Source organism: Xiphophorus maculatus, chromosome 8 (assembly GCF_002775205.1).
Source record: "Xiphophorus maculatus strain JP 163 A chromosome 8, X_maculatus-5.0-male, whole genome shotgun sequence".
In the NCBI taxonomy this organism is placed as follows: Eukaryota; Metazoa; Chordata; class Actinopteri; order Cyprinodontiformes; family Poeciliidae; genus Xiphophorus; species Xiphophorus maculatus.
The window spans coordinates 15,236,940-15,263,408 of NC_036450.1; the positions used below are offsets into that span (position 1 = coordinate 15,236,940).

General features: G+C 38.2%; 3 protein-coding genes across 4 annotated transcripts; 1 reads left to right on the forward strand and 2 right to left on the reverse strand.

Annotated features, from left to right (window-relative positions):
- Positions 1-927: 927 nt before the first annotated feature.
- On the reverse strand, positions 928-14,197 carry sapcd2 (suppressor APC domain containing 2). The gene is made up of 6 exons (XM_014470504.2): positions 13,227-14,197; positions 9,302-9,435; positions 5,401-5,547; positions 4,678-4,779; positions 3,007-3,126; positions 928-2,932 (listed from the first exon to the last, which is right to left on the reverse strand). Exons 1-6 carry the CDS (start codon positions 13,993-13,995, stop codon positions 2,804-2,806), a joined length of 1,401 nt encoding a protein of 466 aa, XP_014325990.1. The 5' UTR covers positions 13,996-14,197; the 3' UTR covers positions 928-2,803.
- On the forward strand, positions 13,591-17,845 carry LOC102232619 (microfibril-associated glycoprotein 4-like). Of its 2 annotated transcripts, none has more exons than XM_023338763.1 (6): positions 13,591-13,672; positions 15,577-15,732; positions 16,506-16,544; positions 16,688-16,784; positions 16,873-17,040; positions 17,395-17,845. In XM_023338763.1, the coding sequence occupies exons 1-6, from the start codon at positions 13,637-13,639 to the stop codon at positions 17,646-17,648; spliced, it is 750 nt and encodes a 249-aa protein (XP_023194531.1). In that variant the 5' UTR covers positions 13,591-13,636; the 3' UTR covers positions 17,649-17,845. The 2 variants fall into 2 exon arrangements, with proteins under 2 accessions (XP_023194531.1, XP_005803802.1); XM_005803745.2 differs by lacking the exon at positions 13,591-13,672 and adding an exon at positions 15,162-15,413.
- Positions 17,846-21,498: 3,653 nt separating this feature from the next.
- On the reverse strand, positions 21,499-23,559 carry tmem141 (transmembrane protein 141). Its single transcript, XM_005803746.3, has 5 exons — positions 23,388-23,559; positions 23,164-23,230; positions 22,238-22,321; positions 22,026-22,142; positions 21,499-21,893 (listed from the first exon to the last, which is right to left on the reverse strand). The coding sequence occupies exons 1-5, from the start codon at positions 23,439-23,441 to the stop codon at positions 21,832-21,834; spliced, it is 384 nt and encodes a 127-aa protein (XP_005803803.1). The 5' UTR covers positions 23,442-23,559; the 3' UTR covers positions 21,499-21,831.
- Between the last annotated feature and the right edge of the window lie 2,910 nt (positions 23,560-26,469).

A 26,469-nucleotide genomic window follows, 5' to 3' on the forward strand; every position in this document is an offset into this window, starting at 1 on the left:
TACAGCAAATGGTGTTGAATCAGTGGGAGCCCAATTCAAATGCATGCCACACTATTCAGACTATTTGTAAAAAAAAAAAAAAGAATGGTTAAAAAATATATATATAATAATAATCCTTTGTTTTTCTTGACTGTTGCCATACTCCCTAAAGAAGCAATAAAATGCATTGAAATGTGTGGCCGTGGTTTCCAGGGGAACAGTTAAGACATAGTAAAAGAAGTAGGCATGTTTTAAAGTACTCAACAAGAATCACCTCATAACCTCCTGTAACCTCTGGCCTTATTACTCCAAATTGTCCTAAATTTAAAAGAAAACTGTGTGTAGCAGTCACTCTCTGAAGTTCACTAAGTGAAACAACATTAAACCCATTTTTCTGTCTCTCTTTACTCTCCTGCCAGTTGTGCTGCATTTATGGTGATTAACTTCCGAGGTGGTTTCAAGCTGTTTGAACTGTTTTATTGCTGGAGTTGGACTGTGATTTGTTTATCTTTGTGTGCCCCTCGCCTCAACTTGTTTGCAGAGGTGTTGCGTTTAACAGAAGGAGCCTCTCTTTCCCACATGGCAGAAAATTTCCACTGGTTTGGTAAATTCTGCAGAAGTGGGAGAACACACTCCAGATGTTGCAGCAACACAGCTGTTTTTTTGGAGGTGGGGGTTTATCTACTATTGTAGATACCGCAGCTGCTTTATGAATTTATCAAATTTAAAAATAGTACTTTGCATTCTGTAAATTAAAATTATTTAATTTTGGCTTACAATTAAGGAGATATCCTGAAAACACAGTGGTAAAGAAGGAATGAAGTTAGGATTGTTAGTCAATCCTCTTGTTTTTATCCATCTTTTCTTTGACACTTCTGTGCATTACTGTGTAGAAAGCAGCAAACTGCAGACATTAAATTACGGATGCAGAAAGAAACACAACCAAAGTTGCTGCTAAGGAAGCACTTTTATTCATTTCAATCACCTCTTACGGAGTTTGGTACCCTCAGTGGAAAGAAAAGGGGCTCCACATACCATAAGGTGAACAGCAAAAACCCTAAACAAGTGGGAAACAGACCTGCGCAGACATCCCAGCAGTACCATTAAAAACTATCTCGGCCGTACCACCACCCACCAACTAAATCCTTCTGTAAACTTGAGGATGGCTTCATGCTTTCAAACATCTACACGCATCCATTTCGGGGAAGAATCTGGGAAAAGGGAACTCGTACAAAGACAATGCAGGTTTTCCATGCTAATCTTTAAGCTCTACATTTCAAAGTTAAATCTCTCAGTGGAAAATATTTTTGAGTTCTAAACAAGATCCAAGCAAAAAAAAGAAAATAAAAATTTCCACTGTAGCAACATGCAGATGGCAGGTTTTGTTTGTTTTTTTTTAGCTCTTTTTGCTTCTGGTATAATGTCAGAATCTTGTTGCAACATATTTACCATCTATCGAACTTATTCTCATAGCTTTCTTTCACATGCAAACTTCCAGGTTTCTCCTCATCTTCTTGTGTTACACCTCTCAAGGGCTTGTAGGCCAACCCTGAGTCATTTTCACACATGCGTCGCAGCACTGAAAGTGTAAGTTATCCTTTTCAAGAAAGCAAGTACGGAACATCTCAGAGCTGCCCTTCAAACAGAGTGGCAATAAAATATTAATGAGCTCATAAGGCCCCAGAGGAGGAAATTTCCAGTTAATTAACTTGTGCTTGTAGTGAAGGACATATAATCTAAGCAAACCATGCAGATGCAAGTCTAGTATTCAAAAACATGAGTTTATGTCCTACCTAGATTGTTAGATCATGTGTTTACTCTTCAGACTGATTGAGTAATTATGAGACTGATCGATTTCTTAATACAATCTAGTCTTGCTCAACTTCATGACATACTACTGAAATGTCCTACCTTGTATATTTTTCATATTTCTGTTATTGTCCATCAATAATTTCAGTAAAGTCTTAGAAACTGTCAGTTTCCTCTTTGCTCCTTTAGGAAGTTATTTCGAAACCTTCCTGGTTATAAACCCAAATATGTGGGAGGCATTCGATAAGTTTCTACGATGTTCCTCTGAACTTCATGTGTGAAAAAGACTCAAAGTACAAAACAAGTCTGAATATGTAACATCCTAATGTAAAATATATAGAGATTTTTTACTGATTTATCTTTGTGTTTGTAAAAACACTTCAAAAACCAGACAGAAATATAATTTGATAGCAAAAGGAAGGGAATACTAAAAGTGAAGGAACATTCCTCTCCTATATCGATTATATATATATAAGTATGAAACTAAAACAATGACTGCTAGGTCACAGCAACTGAGTGATAGCATTAGCTGGAGTATGGCGTGTTATTCCAACAGAATCCCCCCCAAATCATCCCCGCTGTCCAAACAGCCTTCTGTGCCATTTTAACTGAGCTTTGCTCTCAGTGAAGTTTGTGTTTTGTTCCTTGTGCAGCTGAGCAGCAGAAATACAAGTAAGTCCATAAGGAGGAGGAGTGTTAATCTTCCAGGTGTGGATCCTCGAAGAAATGGAGTGATTGGGATCGTGAGACCTGCGTGCTTTGACGAGTCCTCTTGTTTTTCAGCGTAAGAGGAGTTTGTTCTCAGCTCTCGCAGGTCAGGAGTGTTCACATCCAGGTAGCCTCTGGTTTGACTTGTAGTTGACTGGTCTCGCTTTCTTGTGTGCTGCACCTAAAAAGGTGCATTACTGCCATTAAAGTTCAGCCAGGTAAACAGAAATCTCCCAGCTCTCCCTCAGACCAGCACAGACGCGCTGGCCGCACAATGAATCGTCTCTGATGATGATTTGGAAGCCAATCAGATGAAGGTGGAATCCATGGTGCTGGCGTCATGTGCGCTGCGAGCTCGAGCCTCAAAAAGCTGCTTTATCAGAGCCGACTTCTCCTGCTCGAGCTGAGTAATGCGCTCGCTCTTCTCCGTCACCTCCTGAAAGAGCAGATGGAATAGAGACCATCAGTGGGACAGTCAGGAGGGACTTCAGGTGAAGATTTGTGTCGAACCTGAGTGAGAAGTCTGTTCTGGTCCTTTAGTCTCTGAATGGCTTGAGGAGGAGCTGGGGCCGGGGGCTGGGAGTTCGCTGAGAGCACTGCTGTCTGAGCACCACCACTGGGAAACGACGGCTAGGAGACAAACAGGGAGCAACGGGAAGAGGACAAATTTCAACATATTTAAGAATAAGAAAATGTAAAACATAAATAAGTCTCATTTAAGGGACACAAGTAACTTCAAAAGTGGAATTTTGAACCTTAAACACTGAAAGCCCCCATCATATGGGTGATGGTAAGGGGTAGCAGCATAGGTAGCAGCTTTGTTTCATACAGAAAACACTGATTTCTTCACAAAAAAGACCAATCATCTGGAATATGTTTATGGCACACAAAACATAATTAATTTCACAAAATATCCTATTTAGACCTAAGAGAATAGTTTGATTTTCTCCACTGAAAACACTTTTTGTCGAAGGAATATGAAACCAAGGGCGGAGGGTCAAAGTTAATCAGGAGACCACAGGTGTGTTTGTCAGCTTAAAGTTTAAAGGTTAAATAAATGTGTTTGATAGTGGCTTTCATTTTTGATGACTCTTCTATCAATTCAACATATCCAAACCAAATCATGGAATTGAATCAATAACCGCTCTATTCCCCGATTAGAGCGTCGTCACTGTAGTGCAGGGAAACCCGTATAAGTTAAACACTGTCTAATTACGTGTAGAAAAGGGAGACTTTCAGCTGCTTCCATTCACTGATGCTTTGTAACAACAACATAGATCCTGGTGACTAGACTGTTGGGAGAAATGGGACAAAATCAGACTGGACATGCAAATTACAGTATTTGTATTAATCCTGCCACAATTTTTTGTCATGTCGGTCTCTATGTTATTATTAGGTTTTCACATATAGGAGATGGAAACTTTGCAATTAATAATTTCTTCTTAAATATTTTGAGTTAATGCATTGAGTTTTGTGTTTTATATTCGTTGTTGACTATCAGCAGCATGTTCGACTAAATTCCTTTGGGGTTTTTTTTTTCCAAGTTTCTCAGCTTCACATATGAAAATGTGATGCTGACAACAGCTGAACTTAAACTCTACTTTAATATTTAAGCTGCAACAATGTTTCCTGTCTTGTATTTCAGAGTAGAATCTGAAAGGAATTCTACTTTTTGGGTACTTTTTAGTGGCAAATTTACAAATTCTTAGTTACTTATTGAATTTCTAGTCAATATTTCAAGGAGGCTTTGTGGATTTGTAATCAGTAGAACAGGAGGCAAGTATTTCACATAATGTTCCCCTGAAAAATCCAGCCAATTTCCATCCACATGGAAACAATCACAAAGAGAGACTCCAATTCCTTCTGAGATGGGGAACATCTTTAGCCTTGTTCACAGAAAGCAGACATTGGTTTGGATCTAAACTGGATCTACACTAAAATGTTTTAAACATCTCAATAGATAATACGCTGTTACAAGTTTCTGCTATCTGAATTTACTAAAATAAAGAAAGAATAAACACTTGTTATATTACAACAAAATTTAATATTGCACTTTCAGTGAAGAAACTAGACCAGAATTGTTAGTAGGAAAGACAAATATTGTAACCCACACAAAAATGTTAAGTCTTACACACGATTAGATTAAATTTTACCCTGTATTTTGAAGTATTTGACACTTACCATCCCACTGCAGGAAAGCAGGTCATTAAGGCAGCGATTGACTTCTTGCAGTTTAGGAATGAGAACATTCATGCGACTTGGACTGGCATCTGTGAAGAACTCCTGGAACAAATCAAACAGTTTGATGGAAAAAAGGTGAAGAAAACAAAAAAAGTCAGGACAGACAACGCCAGTCTCCAAAACACTTCTTTGCAATCGCAGTAGTTTTTTTCCTTTTATTAAAACCAAACATTTATGACTTGATATTTTAACTCCTTCGTGTGCAACCTAAGAAAATGGATTATATTTATTTTCACATTTATTTGCATATTTACAATGCTTAACTTTGTGAAAAGGCTTTTGCAGAGGACTCAAAGTTTTAAAGGACTGCAGCAAAAACACAACATCTTGGAGTTACCAGGAATCCTGACATGCTGTTTAAAAAAGTAAATCTGTCCTACCAATACAAACAAAAACATGTGGCATTTTCTATACATTGCTGGAGTTTTAACTGGATCTGTGTACCTCCGTCATATGGGATGAATGCTGAGCTTTTTGACAATAAACACTTGAGGACATTATGGCATGAAACAAAGAATATGGACAGGTCTGCTTTATTCAGAGGAACTGTCAGAAACACTGGAAGGTGGTGTAAGGATTTCATGTTAGACAGTGCTTGTCCACTACTTATCCAGTTATTTTTTAGGTTATTTTTTCCTGGACTGGAGCTGCATTTGAACCTACCGTGCAGTGAGAGCTTTGTCCGACTTGCCGCTGTCTCTCTGTGACATTGTGGATTTGGCCTTGGTACCACTCTCGGGCCCGCTCTACCACTTCCAGGCCTGACAGCAGCGAATCCTTTTCCTGCTCCAACTCCTTCATTTGCTTCAGCTGTGTGAGATGAAGCATAAAACGAGGAAGTGATGCGGGACAGTGAAAGGGAATCACAGGGAAACTAAAAGCATGAACTTCTTGCTTAAAGTTGAAATTTTATATATAACGTATAAACAGACATATGACCTAATCTCCTGCTTTAGATGCATTAGCAAAATGATTTCTATTTATTTTTATTGGCTCAAATATTGTGGGTATCCCTCCATAAGCTCCTCACAATAATTTGCTGGAACTTTGGCCTGTTTCTCCAGACTGAACTTCTGTAACTGAGTCAGGTTTGCAGGTTGCCTGACTCTCATGAACATCTTCGGTCTTGTCCACAAATTTCCAACGGGCCTGAGATCAGAGCTTTGTGACATACACCATAAAATATCGACTTTGTTATCCTTAAGCTAACTAATTTCATGGTATGCTTAAGATCATTAATAAAAGACCCATTCGTAAACAACTTTTAACTTATTTCGCTCAAATCCTAAGATGTTTCTCCAATAATTCCACATAATTTTCTTTCCTTATGATGCTATCTATATTTTTAAGTGCACCAGTCCCTCCTGCTGCAAAAGGCCCACATATTATGATCCGGCCTCCTCGGAGCTTCACAATGGGAAAGTTTCTTTTTGTTGTTTTTTTTTTAGGCCAAAATGCCTCTCCTTTTTTTCTTACCATTAAACAGTCAACTTTATGGTTTAGCACTTCAATTTTTTATGTCTCAAAAAATTAATCTTTGTCCATGAGTGCATATGAAAGCTGTAATCTGTTGCTTTTGAAGTAATGGCTTCTTCCTCGCTGAGCGGCCTTTCAGCCCACCTTGTGTCACTGTGGGCGTACAAAGGTATCTTATTGTGTTTTAACTTCAGGCGTCTGGAAGATCACGCCTGAAGATGAACGAGGCTTGAGGAGGTCCTGATATCTGCCTATTTCCTTTTTTTATTTTTTTTTCCATGTTATTATAGAAGTAAGCCATTTGTCTTAGGTACGCCAAAACACAAATTCACAGGCGAGCCTCAAATCTGTCAGAAATTTACCAACCCATGAGATCATCAACAGCTATGACTAGAATAATCTTCGTGTAAACTTTTTTTTTAACTTTGAAGCAAGTAATAAATTAATTAATGTGGGACAGGGAGGAAAAAAATTACTTTTTTGTCTGTTCTCAACTGGATTTCATCAAGCGACCGTTTAAATAAAGGAGTAAACTGTTTGCCGTTTCCCACGCAATACTTATTAGGACAATTTTCAAACTGTTGCCAAGAATAAATCTAATCATAGTTCTCGGTTCGCCAGCAGTTTGCATAGCAGACAAACTCCCGTGTTTTCACCCGGGCATCTGCAGCCCGCTCTTTTGTGCTGGACAGAACAATGGCGCCACACCAATTGTGCCGAACTCTCTCCCATCCTGGACAATGTTTAGAGGGAAATTGAGTCCGCCGTCATGGCAACCACACAGCAACCCAAGAATAGGGGGAAACAGTGGATCCACTTCAACTATGGCCACCCCAGTGTGTGCTTGTTAAAGAGACCGAGGGAGAACGATGTGTGTGAGGGGAAAATGGGTGTGTTTGCGTGTGTTTGCGGCACAGCAAGGCTGCATTGAGTTGTGCTGACCGGGCTATCTGTGGACCACGCTGAAAACCAGGCCTCACTGCTGGTTTTCAGCCACCTGATGTGTCAACTTTCTACAGTCCACTAACAATCGCTAAAATGGCCTGCATTTTGGCGATTGTTGCATGGGTAAAAATAAAACCATGCAACATGTTTTAGCTCTTTGCCAAGAAGCCTGAAGAAAGTGTTTATAGAGGAAGAATAAAATGGGCTGGGGGGAGAAGCATAGATCAGTATTGGGCCACAAGCAGGAAAACTCAAAGAAGGGATGAAAGGTTTTCAAAACCTGTAGGTGTCCGTGCTGTTATCCGAGTGACTGAGCAAACACAGACACATACAACAAAGCACATAGAATAACACGGCGCCCCTCTGCATAAGCTGTTTGGCTTAGACTCCAAAGAGAACCCAGCAGCTGTACAGCTAAACTGTACAAAGAACAAAACAGGCTCAGGGGCTGCAGCCAAGTCGCGACACAACACTCATCAAAAAAGTCTGCAATTATTTTAAAATATGTATTATTTTAGTGAATAAGTAATTTAAAAAAATGTATATTAATGTCCTGAAATGTTGACTGTTCCAGATATAATGTGAGCTCCACAACAACTTTGAACCAATAAACATGTCCTTTAGTCTCCAGAGTAACAACAGAAGATTAATCTTAAACATCCTGTCCAACAAACAGCAACATCTAACAGCTCGACGGTGAGCCCAACCAGTCACTTCATCTGCCGTCACAACACAACCTCAGAACCGAAGCTTCATGAAATTACCTCAAACAACCTTATCAGTCTTCTTCAACCAGCCCCGGCCTACTCACCCAGAGGAAAAACTGCAGAGCCTTGTTGCTGTAAAGGCTGTTGCTGAGCGGGATGAAGACGGTTGTGTAGGCGGCCCACACAGCCGTCCAGGCTGGGCCGGGTGGGCCAAGCGAGTCCTCTACTTCTACCAGGCCCCCTGGCCCGACCCGGCTCACTACCATCAGGGCAGCGAGGGGCCAAGACGGCCTGGGTGGGAGGGATGGAGGGAAGGGGGTAGGTGGGAAAGGGGCAGGGGCGGAGGAGGAAGAAGAAGAAGAATTGAGGGGGAGAGGGGGTTGATCAGTCAGCCTCTATCTAGACACAAGGTGCCAAGGGGAGAAGAGACAGAGACGGCAACACAAACACAGAAAGAAAGAGAGAAAGAGGAGGTGAGCAGGAAAGAGTGAGAAATGATGAAGTGTGTGTGACGAGTGGGGGGGGGGGGGGGTGAAAAAAGAGAGGAGGCCTCAGCTCAGCTGGTTGGTCGAGGGAGGGGTTAGAGGGAAGGGAGGAGAATCCATGGACCAATAGAAAGTGCTAGAAGCCACACTGACTTTTCAAAACCATTTTCATGTCTTATCGTATAAATAAAATATTGTTGGATTGTTTGTTTCAACATAGACCTCAAAGACGAAGCTTCACACTCAAAATCTCAGACAATTCTCTGGATGTCATTAATTTAGACTGAGTCATTATTAAGATGAATATTAAGAGAGCATTAATCCAGAAATACAGTACTCTTTTGAGGTTCCACAACAAGCAGAAAGACATTATTGATAACACAGGCAGACCATCTATTTGTTTCTACATTGTCAATTGTAGAATTGAACAAAAAATATTTTTCCAACTCAAACAAACTGGTTATCATTGTCTTGAGAGACAATGATATTTAATTGGTTATCATTTCAGACAAAACACAGCAGCTTAAACAAAGAAATTTGAGACAAAAAGCAATTTTGATAAGAATTAGTTTAAACTAAATGGGTATTTGTCTATTTTATCATTTTTAAAAATTACAAAAATAATTACTTGTATATGCAGTGATGCCATTAGAACATTTTTCTAATTAAATGATCTAACTTATGCTGAATTTAACATAAAACTTCACGATTCTGTTTTTAAAAAAACTTCAGAAACTTACCAATTTTTAGAATGTGGTTTTACAATAAGGAGATGTTAACATCTGTCAGTTCAAAACACTATTGGTGTACGTAGAGTGGAAATCTTAATGATGACCAAAACCGAAATGTAAATGAGTCTGTAGCTGAGTTCGTCGCCCGCTATCAATAGATGTCAAAACAATGACTTAGGCAAAGGATTGTGCAAATGACGATGTGGGATTTAACACCAACCATTCCATAATCCACTCCGTTGGAAATGGTATGCCTCCTATGCTCTTCTCGACTCCGCCCGTGTCGCCTGGAACCACTGGTTAATCCTGTAGCTGATTCACTCTGCGATCTTGGCAGGCCTGATTTTGTAACACCTAAACACAGTGAGATGAAAACAATTATCAGCACCACATCGCAACCTGGAAGAATGTAAATAGAGCAACAACAAAAAGAAAACCTGTCTGATCCTGATTATGTTTTGTTAATCAAAATTTTATTCAATCTAAAAAAAATTTAGAAGACAGAGTGCAACCTGAGATGGAATAACCTTGTAAATAGATAAACAAAAGCATTAAAACTGTGCAACATTACTGTAATAACAAGAATATGACAGGAAAATTGTTATGTTCTTACATCAGGAATAGTTTGTAGCTGTTAGAAGGAGTTTCGTCATTTTAGTTAATAGATGTCCACACCTCACACTGATGACAGTGACCAAGACACTAAAGATCCCAGGGAATGTTGGGGGTGTCAGCAAAATGTGAATTTGCACAATCTTTTGAAAAAAATATCACAACAAACACATGATTTCCCAATATTATGCAGCTCCAAGCAATATATATATTTTTCACGTCGGAGAAACTTCCATATGCTTTTCTACCAAGCCCTTGTCTTTTGTTAGTTTATTGCCACCTGATCAAACAGAAGCACTAAATTGTGCAGAAATTTGTTTTGAATAACCTTTGGTCTAAATTTGTTTTTTATATGCCACAGGAGGGAGCTCTAACCTCTGAATTAGGCTGCTGTCAACAGCAGGGAGGCTTTCATTACGTCATGTGTTCAGTGATGCATTAAAAGAGTTCAGTATCTCCTTGAGCCTGGTTTGATTGCTTCACTAAGATAAGCTCACTGAAGAAAATACAATATCTGATCTGATCCTTCTTCATTTCATTTCTTCATAAATACCCACTCCTTCAATGAGTTTCCAAAATACAATTCTGGCACATAGATACTTTATTATATTGATTAAATGTTCTTAAAACATGACTCTCCATTAGAGACTGATCCAAACTAGGCCACTAACAAAACCTTCTTCTTCTTCTTTAATGAAGCACGATAAATTTTCCAATCTGTCCAGTTGTTGCTCTGTTGTGTCTGTTAAGGGTTTTTTTTATTGCTATCAGATTCTGAAATTTCGATGAGGAGCACCAGAGCTTTCCTTGCACCAAAGCATGATAGAAGGGGAGGTGAATGTTAGGAATTTGGGGAGGATTTCACTGCAGCAGCAAATCACTGCGCTCTGCTGTGTTTGCTGTAATCTGGACTAAACCATCGGGCTTTGGCCGCACATGAGAGATTATGTCACAGTCATCAGTGTCTATGATGTTCAATCTGTATTTTAGCCATACATGCAACACCTGTCAAGGGACTTACAAGCAACATTTTGCTAATATTTCAAGTCCAGCTAAATTGAGAGAGCTAGGACATTGATGAGGGGCAATAAAGCCTCCGGTTCAGGTCAGGACATGCTCAGTTCAGAGACGGATGCCATGTTGTTAACAGTTGGCAACAGTCTCAGCATTTCCCTTAATGTCATCTCAGACAGCTAAATCAAAACAAGAACATCTCACCAAAACAAGAAAGTGTTTATGTCTGGCCAAAGTGGAACTGATTCCATTCAGAAGTGATGTGGAGACATCAGATAAAAACTGAGCTGTGTGAAAAAGATTTAAAATGTAATTTTACCACGATTCTTAACTAACGATTCTTTTAGTATTGATTATTCTGCTGATTAATTGAAGATTTTTCATTTAACCACTTAATCTTTCTTCTGTGCAATATTAAAAGATGCAAATAAACAAAGAATTAACTCAACTTTTTAAATAAGAACATTTCTTTGTTTAAAAGAAATGTTCTTTTAGAGCATACACTAAAAGAAATGTTCATTTAGTGTATACTTCATCTTTTGAAGCAGAAGGTGGATCTGTAGCTAAAAAATACCAGCAGGCTCAGCCCTTTCTACTTGATTTAACATCAGTGCAGTGTAGTGCTGATCTGTTGACTATTTTTTGCATTAGCCAATTAATAATTAGAAAGCAAAAAGTATTTAATAGATTTTTTTTTGAGAATTTGAACCAGGTGACAATTAAAACTATGCCCTTTGACAAATTCTGAGAAGAATATTTACACAATTTTTTTTTCTTAAGATTCAAAATGTATTTATAATTTCTGTGCAGATTAAATGATTGCTTAATTGCTTCTCTGACTGTGTTGTTCTTTTAGCAAATCACCTTTTTTTTGAGTCTGTATAATCAATTAGTTGATCATTATTTCCATAATTCATCACAATTAATGTGATTAACTGTTTCATTCTCATATTATACAGAGATGATCCAGCCAATCGTCCAGAACTTGAAATAAACTTTATTTCCTTGATGGGATGTGATCAGTGATCAGCTGGTTAAATACTAAAAGATCATAATAAAAACTACTAATGCAACATTTTCATTCAATAAACCACTCAAACAATTGCAGATAATTTATTGTACTTTCTTTAGATGAGTAAAAATGGAGTGAAGTTTGGGAAAAACATACTTCATTGCATACATCAGCATAACCTTCTATTGTAATTCCTTCATTTCTTTTGCATTTGAACCACTTCATCTATCATGAAGCCTGCTCTTTTACCTGTCCTAGCGCTTAGAAAAAGAAAAAAATCAAAACAGGTCAAAATTGAAGGTGACAATTTATATAAAATCAGAAATCTGTAACAACCAGAAAAAGACTGATCAAAATAATGTCAGTCTTAAGATGCTTTACATTGCAAATGAGCATCTCTTGGAATGAAATGTTGGGATTGAAAAGCTGTGTTTCTTGTTGGTAACAATTTAAACTCAAGCAGCAAATAAGATGATTCTCTCATTGTAAAAATGCGTTAAACGTATATATTCCAATATTTTTAGTTTAACTGGGTTAACAGTTCGGGAGTTGCAATCTCACCATATCTATCCATCTCTCTGAATGAAAACCAACGCTGTCCTTAGTAAAAGTGGTTTAAGCAGTAAAAGCCCTGAGGGTTGGACAGCAACAGCGAGAAACTATCTAATAATACAGCTCTGGACAGGCCTGTGTGCGTGCAGATGAGACAAACTCTGACAGTCACTAGCTTAGTGAGTTAGTGTGTGCATGTCAGAGACAGAGAGGAAGGGTTTTTTGTGAAGGAGATGCAAGCGCAGAATAAGATAAGGACTGAAAAAGAGATGTGGAAATTTCTTAGGTTCTTTGACCTACATTTATTGCACAGGGGCAAAACTGGGTGATGGCCAGGCTGCACAATCCTAAAGGAAAACTCTGAAATCACTGAAGCCTCTGACATGACCTCTGACCCTGCCTGTGGTTAACAACAACAGTTATTTAATCGGGGACTCGTGATTGGAGCAGAGGCCTCTGGCCAGGCCCTGTTTATATTGTAACTCTAGAGTTGGGTTGTGAAAACCAACAGGTCTCTCTTACTCAGTCTTTATGAATTCAGCTCATTGTTGCCATTTTAAATATCATATAACAACAGCTGATATGCAATTATCTCAGTTTAGAAATGGCTAATTGGGTGTGCAAAATTGGGATATTAATTGATGATAGAATAAATTATGTATTGCTACTTTATGTTTATATCTATTTTCTTAATATTTCATGTCGTAGGCACAAAGTATTTTTATTTCTTTTTACCTTGGAAGGACAGAGCAGTTAAGCAGAATTATCTTAATAAGCTAGAATTTAGCAAATATAAAAAGATGTAAAAGTGGATAGCGTGAATTGTGAATATTACTTAAATGACCTTTCACTAGTCTTACACAGATGGTTATAGTTTGAGCTTAGAACCATCCCTGAACTTCACTAAACTCCAAGAGTTTATCCCATTGCACAAAGTTGATTTGCAGCCACTTACATGGTTGGAGCTGCGGGGACTCCAGCGCAAGCGACTCGATGTTCCTGATTCTGCTCTGCTGCGGCTGTGTTGCTTTGCTAGCATGGCCCGGGTCGGCGTGGTAGCACAAATCCTCGGGAGAGACGGGGATCCGCTCCACACTCCGCCCGGACCTCTGGAAGCCCGCGCCGTACCGCGCTTGTCCACATGCGGGGAAACCCGTCCCTTCCTCCGGACGGGCCCGGCTCTGCAGGGAGGACGCCCGGTGCGGCTGGGTGTTCGTCACGTTGCCCAGCGGACGGACTTTGCTCTCCACCCGAGGTCCGACGCTGCATGTGGACGGGGGAGCGGGTTTCTGGGGATGCCTCGGACCCTGCTGCGGGTGCACAGCAACCTGGGCCTTGAAGTGGGAGCTGTTCTCCGGGTTCAGCATGGAGTACCGCAGCCCGGCCACGAACCGCTCAAAGGTGAGGCAGCCATGCGGAGGAGTGACCCTCCTGAGGCAGCTGAGCACTCCGCCGGGCAACTCCCTGGTGCCTGCGCCCTGCCACCGACTCTCTATCTCCGAGATGTGGACATACCCCCTTCTGTCGTCGTCCAAAATGTCAAACAGAGTCCTCAAGCTGTGCAGAAAAGCTTTTGGTAACCCATCTGTGGTATACTCTGTCTCCTTGGGTTGCATTTTGTTCGCTTTAAAGCCGTCCACTGGGACTTGAATCACGTCTTTTCTTGACCCAACTCTCCCATAAATCGCAGCGGTTCCGTTCAGGTCACTGGCTATCAAAGCCATGAAAAAGGTATTGATAACTTACACAGGATAATCATTCAGAAGAAATAAACTAACTAATACGAGCTGCCCCGCTTTAGAAGATAAGTTACAAAAATACAAACCGTGTCTTTTTTTAAGTTATTTAACATAAAAAGAGACTCGATAACCTGAGGACTTCAGTAAGACGCCCCTCATCGAAACTCAACAGCAGTACTCCGATCCTCTGATCCATACTTTCCTTTCTCTACCCGGACCGCCCTTCAAACTACTCTGCGCGAGCGTCCTCTGATCAGCCATTGGCCGCGGCGTGCGCGAGCTCAAGGCTGATTGGTTGCGATCTGCAATAGTCTGAAGTTTGAGTTGCGCTTTTGTTATTAAATTCAGAAGAGACGTTATTCATAAAGATAGAATGATATTTTACCCCTCCCCTTAATTAAAAAGAGCTATCACCTTAAAACTCTTACACACGCCGACCATACAGGAAAAAGCCTTTTACGTTAGCACTTTTCAATACCTCTGAAGTTTTCTTTTACTAATATGTAATAACAATAATGTCTTTTACTTTGGTTTTAATTGAACGACGAAGAAAAACATTAGTTTAGGGCTGCTTTGGTAAAGCAATTAAGGACGATGTTTATCCAAAAACAGAACATGAATTTCTGCTCATCCTAACTGACAAAAACTGCTTTTAAACTCAGAAAAACCACACTCGCTGGGTCTAACATAAAATGACCTTTTAAACCTTATGGTCTCATCTGTATCCCACCCCTCAACCTCACCATGGGTACATTTTAAGACTCACATAAAGGATATGAACAGAAACATGATTAGATCTTGCAAGCTAATTTGCAATTATTTAAATTTGGTGAGACATCAAAACATTTGAGCACAACTGATTCTTATGTTTTAACTCTGGTGGCTGATGAGTGACACAATAATCAAACCTCTTTGCTACAGAAACATCAGCTGCAGCATTTTACACTGCAAAAAAGCTGCTCCCAATTTCTGCAGAGAAATAAATTTTCCTTTGAGCTTACCTGCTAGCTAACCATTCAACAATTGAATACAGAGTATTTGGTTGCTCAGCAGTTATTAGTCAGTTAAAATTCTACTGCTATACAGCTTTAAATTCCCTGCTCTCAGCTTGTCTTTACCTCTGATAAGATAACATATCAGCGGGTATTTCTTATCCACCACAAAGGACATTTCAGTACAAATAGTCTGTATGCAGGTGGTTAAATTGCACTCACAATAAACAGTTTTCTCAGGGACAAACATTTCTACTTATGCAGTCAAAAGTGTTATCGAGGTGAAGCTGCAGCTGCTCAGTGTGTTGCTATAAAACATCAGGCGATCAGATCCATGCAGAAGAACTCAGAGCAGCTCCAGCTGACAGACATCCCAGTTTACATCCCTGCAGCACAACTCTCACCATGAAAGTAAGTTCAGGACTCTAAACTCTTAAAGTTAAGCAGGAGCTTTGGCTCTTCACAGCTTCAGTAGGTTTCTCTAAAACATTCTCCTGCTTTATTTTCTGGCTCTCTGAAACAAATATTCAGTAAAAACTGTGAAACTGAGATGTAATCTCTTCTGCTTATGCAGCTGCTGCCCGCTCTCCTGCTCTTCCTGGTTCCTCTGTTGAGCAGCTGTGCAGCTTTTCTCCTTCCTCTCGACTGCAGCGACATCTATAAGCAGGACACAAGGCGACTCAGCGGAGTTTACACCATCTATCCCATCGGACCCCTGTCTGGTGTCCAGGTACGCTTGAAATCAATTAACATGTTTAATTTATTCTCTTTTTTCCTCACCAACCGCCAGAAAAATGAGAAAGTTATTACTCCTGAAAATGTGAGGAAGATGTATTCCACATGTGAAGAAAGAGAAAAGGGAGCATTTTCTTATTGCATTTGGAGATTTTGTCAAATTTGGCAACTGTAAAAGGAGATAATTAAAAAAAGAAAGCTTTATGCCTGTTATAAAGTAATTTTTTCTTCTTAACCTTTTCATTTCAAGAATTTTATTATCTGAATTATCCTTTACTTGGGGAGAAATAAGGTTTCTTCAAATATCTGTTGGCTGATCACTCTCATGGAAAAGCAAAAGAAAACCTATTTTAGAGGAAAACAGCACATTTTCTGCAGGATATGAATATGGATGAAAGGAGTGTATTGACTCTATTCTGTAAAAATAACTGCGGTCTTAAGGAATAATGAAAATAATCAAAGTAAAACATGTACAATAATTATATGTTTCATCTTTATGTAAAAATGCAGATATTTGTGTCATTAATTTCTTCTGTTAGCCCTTATTAAGATTGCTGGTGTTGAATCAGACCCCAAAAACATATCTCGTTTGACACACATTGCTTTGTTTTATGAAATATGGAAAATCTGTAATGATGTTGCTGTAAAAAAATTTTAAAAATAATTCCAGTTACAGGATGCAGGCTGCAGGTTTAAACTGATTTCTGCCTGATGGAGTCACTAGTGGATCGAACAGCGCACATTCATCACTTCCTCCTTTTTTTGCAGGTTTTCTGTGACATGACCTCTTTGGGAGGGCAGTGGACTGTGAGTATCTGAACACATCACTTTCACCTTATACTCAGACTGATGGCTCTGCCCCCCGGCTGCTTTGCCACCAACAGTCAATCTCAGTTAAACTTCTGATTCCTGTTGTGTTCAGCTGGTTAAACGCCTCCTTCTCCCCACAGGTGTTCCAGAGGAGGATGGATGGCTCAGTGAACTTCTACAGGCCCTGGGCTTATTACAAGTTGGGCTTTGGGAATGTGGCTGGAGAGTACTGGCTCGGTAAGATATGAAGCTAAAACTATCATGGAGATCAGAGAGAACCAACAAACCTAAAGATGCTCCTGAAAGACTGTGTTTTTGTTTTCAGGTCTGGGGACCCTTTCCCTCTTAAGTCAAAAGAAAAGGTTTGAGCTGCTGGTTATCATGGAGGATTTTGAAGGACATACAGTTTATGCACGTTACCGCTGGTTTGGTGTTGGTCCGGAGTCTTTGGGGTACCCTCTCCGTGTGTCTGGATTCATTGATGGAGGGGCAGGTGAGTACCAAGGGGAGCAATGCTGCTTTGGGACAAACAAAACTAATTCGTCTGACTTTATTAAAGCAATGTTTAGCATTATGTTGGAGGAACTCTTATTATTAAAATGAATAAAGGAACAAATGGTGATATGTTGATCTCTGAAACCTGACTGAAAGTTTTGTCCTGGTGACTTAGCTCGGTGTCAACAAGTATAAGAAAGAAACACAAATAAAGAACTGAACTATTTGACTTAATATAATGATGTGTTTAACCTCTGAGATTTCTCATTCTGATAAGTCCTTTAGTTGATATTTCTGAGCGTTAGCATGATTTATCTTCTCAAACATTTCTTCCTGATTTTTGTTTGCGCAGGAGACTCCCTGAGTTATCACAACGGACACAAGTTCTCCACCTTCGACATCGACCTGGACAGTTATCTTTTAAACTGTGCCAAATTATTCCTGGGGGGGTTCTGGTATAACAACTGTCATCGCACAAACCCAAACGGGGTTTATCGCTGGGGGCCTGACGATACCATCAACTCTGTTGGAGTGGAGTGGTCCACATGGAAGGGCCGTAACTACTCCCTGAAGGCCATCAGCTTTATGATGCGTCCTGCTCAGTAAAGCTGCAGGACAAACGTCCTCTAGAATATTACAGGTTGATGTTTCCTGTGATCAAACTCAATCAGAAGATCACCTGTTACCTGCCAGAATTGAATCCAGATGTTGGTTGTGACTTCAAAACCTGTTTTTGGTGATTTGTTTTTTCAAATTATATTTCTTTTCTCTACTGCATTCTGACAATAAACAAGAAACAAACTGATGATTTGTGTCTGGATTTAAAGCAAAAAAAAAACAACAACCTGAAACCAGTTTTCAAACATTTTGAAGCTTCATCTCAATCTCTTCAGACATCGTATTTGTATTTCCACATGAGAATCAAAGTCCTTCAGGGGTACACCTAAACGACCATTTTATGACACAATAATTTGGATTTGAAATGGAAAAGCGTCTAGTGTGGCAACTCAACATTATCCTCTGGTAAAAGTGGATGTCATTTACTGCATAGGAACTTTCTGTTTTCACACCCAACACTTCACACCAACAGCAGTTATAGTTATTAAAGTTACAATTAAAAACAACAAAAATATTATCATTGGAACAATGTTACTTTTTTTATTTTCCATCTTAAAATTGCTTTCCATCTTAAAATTTACCTTTTCGCCTTACTTGAGGTAAATCTGTCAACTATTTTAATTTTAGAAATCTGTGTAGTAACTCTGAGGCTCATATTGAAGTGGTAGAGTTCCATCCCGGCATACTGTTAGTCGATAGTCAAAACAAAACAAACTAGTCTCAACCAGTGTCCAATTTGTGTATTGTTACTTTAGCAATACATCCAAATACAAAAAACTGTTTTATTTAGAAAAGGTCAGACATGCAGCTGAACAAAGTTTCCAGAAGTGGAACTGCTCCTTATTTCACCTCCTTTCTTCTTTTTTAAAATTACATTCTAATCACTAATTGAGCATCTGCACAGCACAGAGTGGAGAGGGAGTGACATTCACTCACTTTTGATTGGAGATGCAATAAATATGTTGGGGCTCAAAAGACTTAACTCATTTCTGTCTGGGCTCTTGTGCTGCCTCCAAAGAAATCTCGCCCTGAGTAGTAAATATTTACACTTAAAGTCTTCAGATTCCCTGTTGGCAGCTGATACACAGCTATTATGAACCAAACGAAGGAACTGGCTTACTGCACAGTAACTCTGACCTGCCTAGGCATGAACTCCCATCCTGTCGTCAGCTGCAAAGACTGCACTGGTGATTAATCCTAAACACGCCATCACGTTGTCACAAAGGATCTCTCATAACTATTGCGTAATGCAAACCTTTCCGTTAGTCGACCTGTCAGACCGGATTTTCGTTCGTTTTCTCTCTTTACCAGTGGTGTAGTGGACTATACATGTATCTTTACATTGTTTTTTTTAAAAAAAAAAAGCAAAACCAGCAACTGTGTTTCCTCTATCAGTCAATACTTAACATTCGCCCTGCTGAACAGGGTAAGTGCCTGCATTTAACCTCCTGAGACCCAGCAATACATTTTTGTCCTCTGTGGAGGACATAGGTTTTTTTGTTCATAACTCTGAAACCATACATGCCACTGTGTTAAATCCTGTTGGTCCTTAGAGAGGACATCCTGGGCCTCAAAATGTGTTCATATTTGCCACAAGAGAGTCCCGATGTCCTCTCCAAAGGACATACTGTAATAAATAAATAATAACATGTTTTGAAACTTTTTCAATTGTAGTGATGTTTTTTCACTCCAAAGAGTCATGTAGTGAAAAAAAAAAAAAATTCAAAAACTTTTTTTTTTCTGGGTCTCAGGAATATGGCAGTATCAGTGCATACATGACAAGGCTTATTCAGTTCATGGAGCTTGTGTTGGGATGCAGAAATACAAAGAATAGGCTTAAAAAGTATTCAAGAGGAACTGAATCAGATTTTTGAATTGCAGTGAGTGGGTGAGGAACAGGCTGAGGGAGATGATTCACGCTTGAAAAAGATGTGGGGAGGGAAAAAGGAATAACGAATCAATGCTAAAGCCTTCTTAAAATAGATTGATGTTCAGAATTGTTCTTATTTTCTTTCTGCGTCACTGGTATATTGTCAGCACTTTATGTCGTTCCTTAGAGTGGCTTGGACTGTGGCTTGCATTCATCTGTGATGTGAGACAGTTTTGGGACATTTCTCGGACAGGCTTGATGTTCTAACATTTTGGGGCATGACAGTAATATTCGTGTATTACATGATCAATAAAAAAATCTACATAAAAATCCATACATTTGGGGCCCAATGAAAGACTTTAACCAGGTCAAGTACAACTCGCAACTCCAGCAACGGGACAGAGAAACTGAAATGCAAACTCAAACCATTTCAGCCTCAAGACAGAATTGACACCACAAAAATAATTCTGCTTCAAAAACAATGTAAAGATATTCAATATAAATGATCCTCCCTGCTGAATTCTTCTGCATCACTCCTTTATAGATTGCAGAAATGAGCCAAAAAATCTCTGCCGTTCTTGTTTTTAATTTGAATTTCCATAATTTCTTTTCTGTTTGAAAGATCTTGCAATAAGTTGATAATATTCATCCTTAACCTGTGTTTTTAATTAGCTTTTAATCTATATTGATTGATATGGTATATGTTAAAGAGGGTGACATGCATTGATTCATGCATACACTGTTATCAGGTCTTTATCCCCATTTTACCTCACTCTAATCCTGACATTTAGCACGGTACCTTGAAAGTATCCTGTCTGGACATAATTCAGTTTTATGGAATCTTTTTATAAAAGCTACACATTGAAAAAACTATCCAGGTGATTCTGTTACAAATTCAAGCTGGTTTAACTCCACCTTCATCAGTGAATTACTCACTTTTTCCTCCATTTTTCAGATTAAAAACACACAAGTGTGGGTGTACTAGTCAAAAATTGCAGAGAACAGGATGACACACTGTTAACTTTTTGCAGGTTGATTGCTATGATCTCTGACAAAACCTTTAACGTCTTCTTTGAAGATTCACATTAAATAACAGTTTACTTGTGTCTGCAAACCTCATGGAGTGTCTTCAGTGTTAGGATACTTTTATTGATTCATATACTGTGCCCCTGCATTTAGCAGTGGAGAAGTTTGCAGCAGAGTGTGAGTTGGTTTGGATGAAAGTTACTGTAGCGCCTACTTAATGGAAACAAGATCAAGTAGGAGACTGGTTGTCTTTTTATTGAGCTCACATTTCTGTACTAGAAATGTTTTTTATTAGTGTAATGTAATATTCTAATCTCAAAAGTTCAATTTTTCATAGCTATAAGTGGGAAATTGTCATAATTATCAGAAATTAAGATTTGAAAACATCAGTCTGCCTGCAATTATTCTATTTAATGGGTTTCAGTTAATGAAATAAACTTTTTAATGACATTCTAATCTGTTCAATAGGTCTGTGGATTAACAGTAAACAGAACTAAATTAGTTTATTTTCCAAACTGTGAAGGCCCTAAAGTGACTGAATCATTAACAAGGTAAATTGTTGTGTTGTGCATCAAGTAAATAGAGAAGTTATTTTGCAGTCTTGAGTTTGTTATTGTGATATTGACAGTATAAATAACAAAAATAAATTAAATAAATACTCTTCTATAATTCTGCAGAACAGTTGAACATGAATAAAGTCAATGTTTCTTTGAGACATGATGAGTTTATTTAAGCTTTTGTGGATTGATGGCAGGTCAATAGATTTCTAGGGGACACAAGAGACAGCAGCAAGCCATTTTCAATTGTTGGATTTCAGCTTTTACTAACGTTCATGTCCTTAGAAGCAAAATCCGATCATTGGCTGGTTTAAATCCCGAGAGCAAACAAGAGTACCAACAAACAGCTTGATACATCCCATAATACGCGCACAGAAACAACCAGTGGCTGGTGGTAGGTTTAATTCTGTTGCATGACAAACCAACATGTCCACACAATAATACCAGATCAAGAAGCTTAACATCAGATTTCTGCTAAAAACCCAAATTAATCCCTGACCTGCAATTTAGCGAATTCAGTTCTTTTCAATCTATTTTAATGCCGTTATGAAATTCAAAAACCCTATGAAGTCTGAAACCAAACAATAAAATTACTTTCTTGAGGCACATGAGGAAGTAAGATGAAAAACACTTAAAATAAATATAAAATGTATGTTTTTCCTCAGTCTTTATACATATTTTTTCCTGGCAAAGAGACATCATATTTGAAAGACTGTGTTTATTCCATGTCATCTCCATATTTTGTCTTCTGAGCAGCTTTTGAATCCTCTGGATGAGATACTGGAAGACCAACACAAAGAAAGGTAAGCATAACTGCAGACTTAATCCATAGGAATTGAAGAACTAGGTTCCTTAAAAATATGTTTTCATCCATATTTAAACAATATCAACAGGGATTTCCATTAGTCCTACCTGTTGGTGGTGGCGGTGATCTGTCTGGGACTTTACCCGTCTCTAGCAGCAGCCAAAGGTCTGAGCATTTCTGTGTTTCCCAGCGAGTTACTGCGTAACTACAAAACGATGACGCCACTGACAGAGGAGGTTTCAAATAAGGCAGTCAGAAATTGGAGCAAATATCTTTCCAGTCTACCTAACATGAGTATTTAAGAAGTTTAACTTCTCACTTATTGATATAAGCAGATTCCACTGCAGGGGGTAGGGGAGTCTCATCTGCAGAGCCTTCTGGATGGCAAAAAACCCTGCAACACCTGTAACAGCATCACAGAAGGCGCCTCAGTCAGACAAGCCAGGAAGGGAATAAAAACTTAAATACTGGAAACTCAAAGGTATTTGAAATTTAAATACATACTGTTGCTTTTGCTCTGTTGTTCATTGAAAGGTTTTTAGAATATTGTACAATAACAACAAAATGTTAGAAGTAATTTTGGGGGTAAAGTAGCTGATTTCTAAAATATAGACAGAGGAGTTCATTATGAATTTATTTGGGCTATTCATACAGTGGGAAAGCTTTAAATCTAAGGAAACTATAGGTGAAAAGGAAAGAAAATAAAGGATGAACAAATGACAGACAGATACGCTGATAAGTTTTAAGCAGCAAAGTTACAAGACAGGAAAATGTTTTTCCATAATAAACGTTCCTTTTCCACTCTTATCAGAAGTAACTCTGTCATTTGTACTTGCAGATATATGCAGATTCAAACTATAGTTTAGAACTGCATAAACAAACAAAGTGATCCTATACTTCTCAATATGGTCTCTAAAAATAACCCAAAATGTTTCATCTGAAATTTGAAACAGCATGGTATCTTATTCATTTGCTTTACTGAAAAAGAGCAACTAAGAGGTGACTAAATATTTTCCAGAGTTTGTACCAGATAGTCAAAGAGTACAGCTCCCTCCTGTGGCTAAAAATGCTTTTAACTCAAGTTTACTTTCACGCAGGTATTAAATGGGCACAGAAGAGCTGTAATCCATTTAATAATACAGGAAACAGAAAAATTAAACACGTGACTCTATTGCACGCACGACACTGTTGAATTAATATTATTTTTATGTTATTTCAAGGAATATATTGTAATTAAAACATTACCTAGTGCAAAGGTTCCAGTCCCCTTCATAAAAGCGTGAGACTGACACGCAGCGTAGCTTTGCAACCCCTGAAAGACAAACAAAACAAGACAGAATATCTGATATTACGGCATGTTATTCAGCTATATATTAAATACAACGTTTTTAAAAATCTAGAATATTTTTATATTCATGATAAAGTCAAATGTCCTGCAACTTCAGACAAAAACAAACAGTAATTCTCACGGGATGTTTGGCTGCTATCGCGTCGTCCACCTTCGTCAGACCGAGGTTCACCATGTTGACAAGTAGGTTAAAATCACAGGCTTCTGTTTTAAGGATTAAATTCAAATGCAACTTATGTCAACACATAACTCCCCTGTTATGAAACTTCCGCGTTGAAGAACAAGAAGAGAAGAAAAAAGAGGGGCGTGTATAAAACAACAGCGACGCTTAAGGGCCGGAAAGTGCTACTACACATTTCTTCTCTACAATGAAACGCAGTGACGGATCGAAATAAATATTCGTTAAATTATTGTAGTAGTTCCATTATTATGTTAAAGAATTAAGAAACGAAAAAGAGAATAAGTACATTTAATTATTTATGTGCAAACGTCCAGGGTCAGTCGTTATTTGTTGTTTCAAGGATCAAAACTTAAAAACTGTAAAAATCTTTCTAATTTCACTCCAGTGTTTCTGGGCTTTCAACTCAAAAAAAGTGTCATGGTCCCTTGAATTTAAGAAGAAGAAGAATATTAAAACGACGCTCACGACTCTTAAATATCCTTACATTTTTATCCCATTATATGCATACGTGTCAATAACTGAGCACTGACCAACATATAATGTGTATTGATGATTTCAAAGGTGGCACTTGACAAAATGTCATGTCTGTTAGACGTGTTTATGACGTTTTTTATGTTTTCATGAAGCACTTTAAACTGCCTGGTTGCTAAAAGGTCCTTTGCAAATAAACTTAATTGATTCAATGTACATTTTTGAATTTTTTTTGTGACACATTAGCACAAAGTAGCCCTTACCAACAGCAGGAAAATTAATCACATGCTAACGTCTTGGTCACATCAACATCAAGTCTATTTTATTTATTTATTTATTTGTATTTTAAGTTAAGCACTTTGTATTGCATTGTTGCTGAAAATGAGCTATATAAATAAGATTACCTTTACCTTTTACCTTTATTTGAGTTATCTATCTGAGTGCATTTCTACCTTTCTGTCTGTAAAATACCAGACATTTAACTTAACATAAAACAGCATTTTAGCTCCAAAAGGGACATTTCTAAAAAATCTGTTAGCTCATATGTCAACATGCAGTAAGTTATTTGCTTTATTATGATGCATTTATAATATCTTGGGTTTTCTATTGGTCTAACCATTGTTCTGATCTGAAAGATGGATCTATTTGTGCCTGTAGTTTAATCATTAAAAGTATTCTAATGAATGTAACCATTTTTTTAAATAACTTCCAAAAAAAAAAAAAAGAATCAATACACACTATAGTGTTAGTTTAAGGATGCCATGCTTCAACAATAGCACCTTTGACCTCCCTTCTGACCTCTGACTTGGCACAGCGGCCTGAAACAACCTAAGTTTTCTCCTGGAAATAGCGGGAGAACGTGAGCAGAGGAGGCAGATGGAGAAAATTCAACTACTGCTGAGACACAAGTAACAACATGGAAGATAAAGTTACCAAAGTGCCGCAGAAAGCAGCTGCACATCTGTTACTGGTTACACAGAGAAAAAGAGGAAAAACTTCATGGATGAGAGCAGGCTTAACAAAGGAGCCTTGTTTGACTCAACATGGTGACAAACTCAAAGGTTTAAGTTTGATTCATACAAGCTGAGTTAAAGCTTATCTACATGTGAAAAAAAAAGTACAGGACTGATTGAATGCATTCACTCAAGTGCTGTTAAGAAAATAACACGTTCATGTGAAACATGAAACTGTTTTTATATTTTGTTCACAACAAATTTTAAACAAAAACTCAGAAAAATGAATTGCAGTGCTTTTACTTTTTTATATCTCATCACATTACAGTATAAGCACAATGTATTTTTCTGTCATAGATGAACATGGCATGGCACTTGATTTCATATCTGAACGAAGACTATGTCGTTTTTAGCAATTTGCACGTTTCAGAAACAGCTGCAAGTTTTCTCTACCAGCTTTGTTCATCTAAAGAGGGACATTTTCGCTCATTTGACAGTGCAGTACCTATGAATGTCAATTTTCAAGTCTGTCACAGATTCCTAATTAGGTCTGGATGTCAACTGGGCCAATCAAACGCGTTGTAGCTCTGGCAGCTTTATTAATCATCTCCTTGGACAGTTCATCTCCATCTTAGTCTTTTTCGCCTTCTGGCAGATTTTATTTGCTCTCAATTTACCCAACAGACTTTAGTATAGAGATAGGGTTATAATGATGTGCAGACTTAGGTTTCCTTAACATGTAGTAATTTGCATGTTATTTGTGATCTCTTCCATCCAGAGCACCTCCTTCCCCGTGTCCCTGACATTAAAACAGGATTTCTTAAGACTTTATTTTGATAATTTTTTTGTGTGTCGTTTGGCCCTCATGCAGTTCATCAATGTTCTCTAACAAACCACAGAGGCCTTCACAGGACAGCTGAATTTATACTTAGGGCAAACTGAAATGTATCCTATTTACTAATTCAGTAACTTCTGACAAATGGTTTTCCTTGATTTTATTCAGGGTTAAAAAAATATATATATATATATATATATATATATATATATATATATATATATATATATATATATATATATATATATATATTACCAGTATATGCACTGCTTATGTTGGTGTGTCACTTAAAATCCCAATACACTGACATGACAAACTGTGAAAAGGTTTTTTGCGAGGCACTGAATATTACTACATTTGTATGATTTTAGATTGTTGTAGTTTTTAATCTCTGAACATCTGGTTACAGTAAAATAAAGCAGAAAATCTTAATATTAATGCTATATTTGCTGAATATTATAATTTTTTTTACTCTGAAAGAGGATTTTGTAAAGTGCATCCATTATTTTTAATAAAAGCTGAAATATTCTCACATTTTTCTGTGGGAAACAATAGGAAAGGCTTCCAGTTTGACAAAGAATATTGTTTTGGATTGAACTGACAAACGTAGCCATTTTGATATCCAAGAATATTTTAAAACAAGCTCTAGCCTTGGCGTTCGTTTACACCAGTGTCAACAACCTGCTTGAGACACATCCCTTTTAAAACTGAGCCAACAGCAGCAACTGAGGTTCATTTAACCTTTATTATCATTTTACAATGG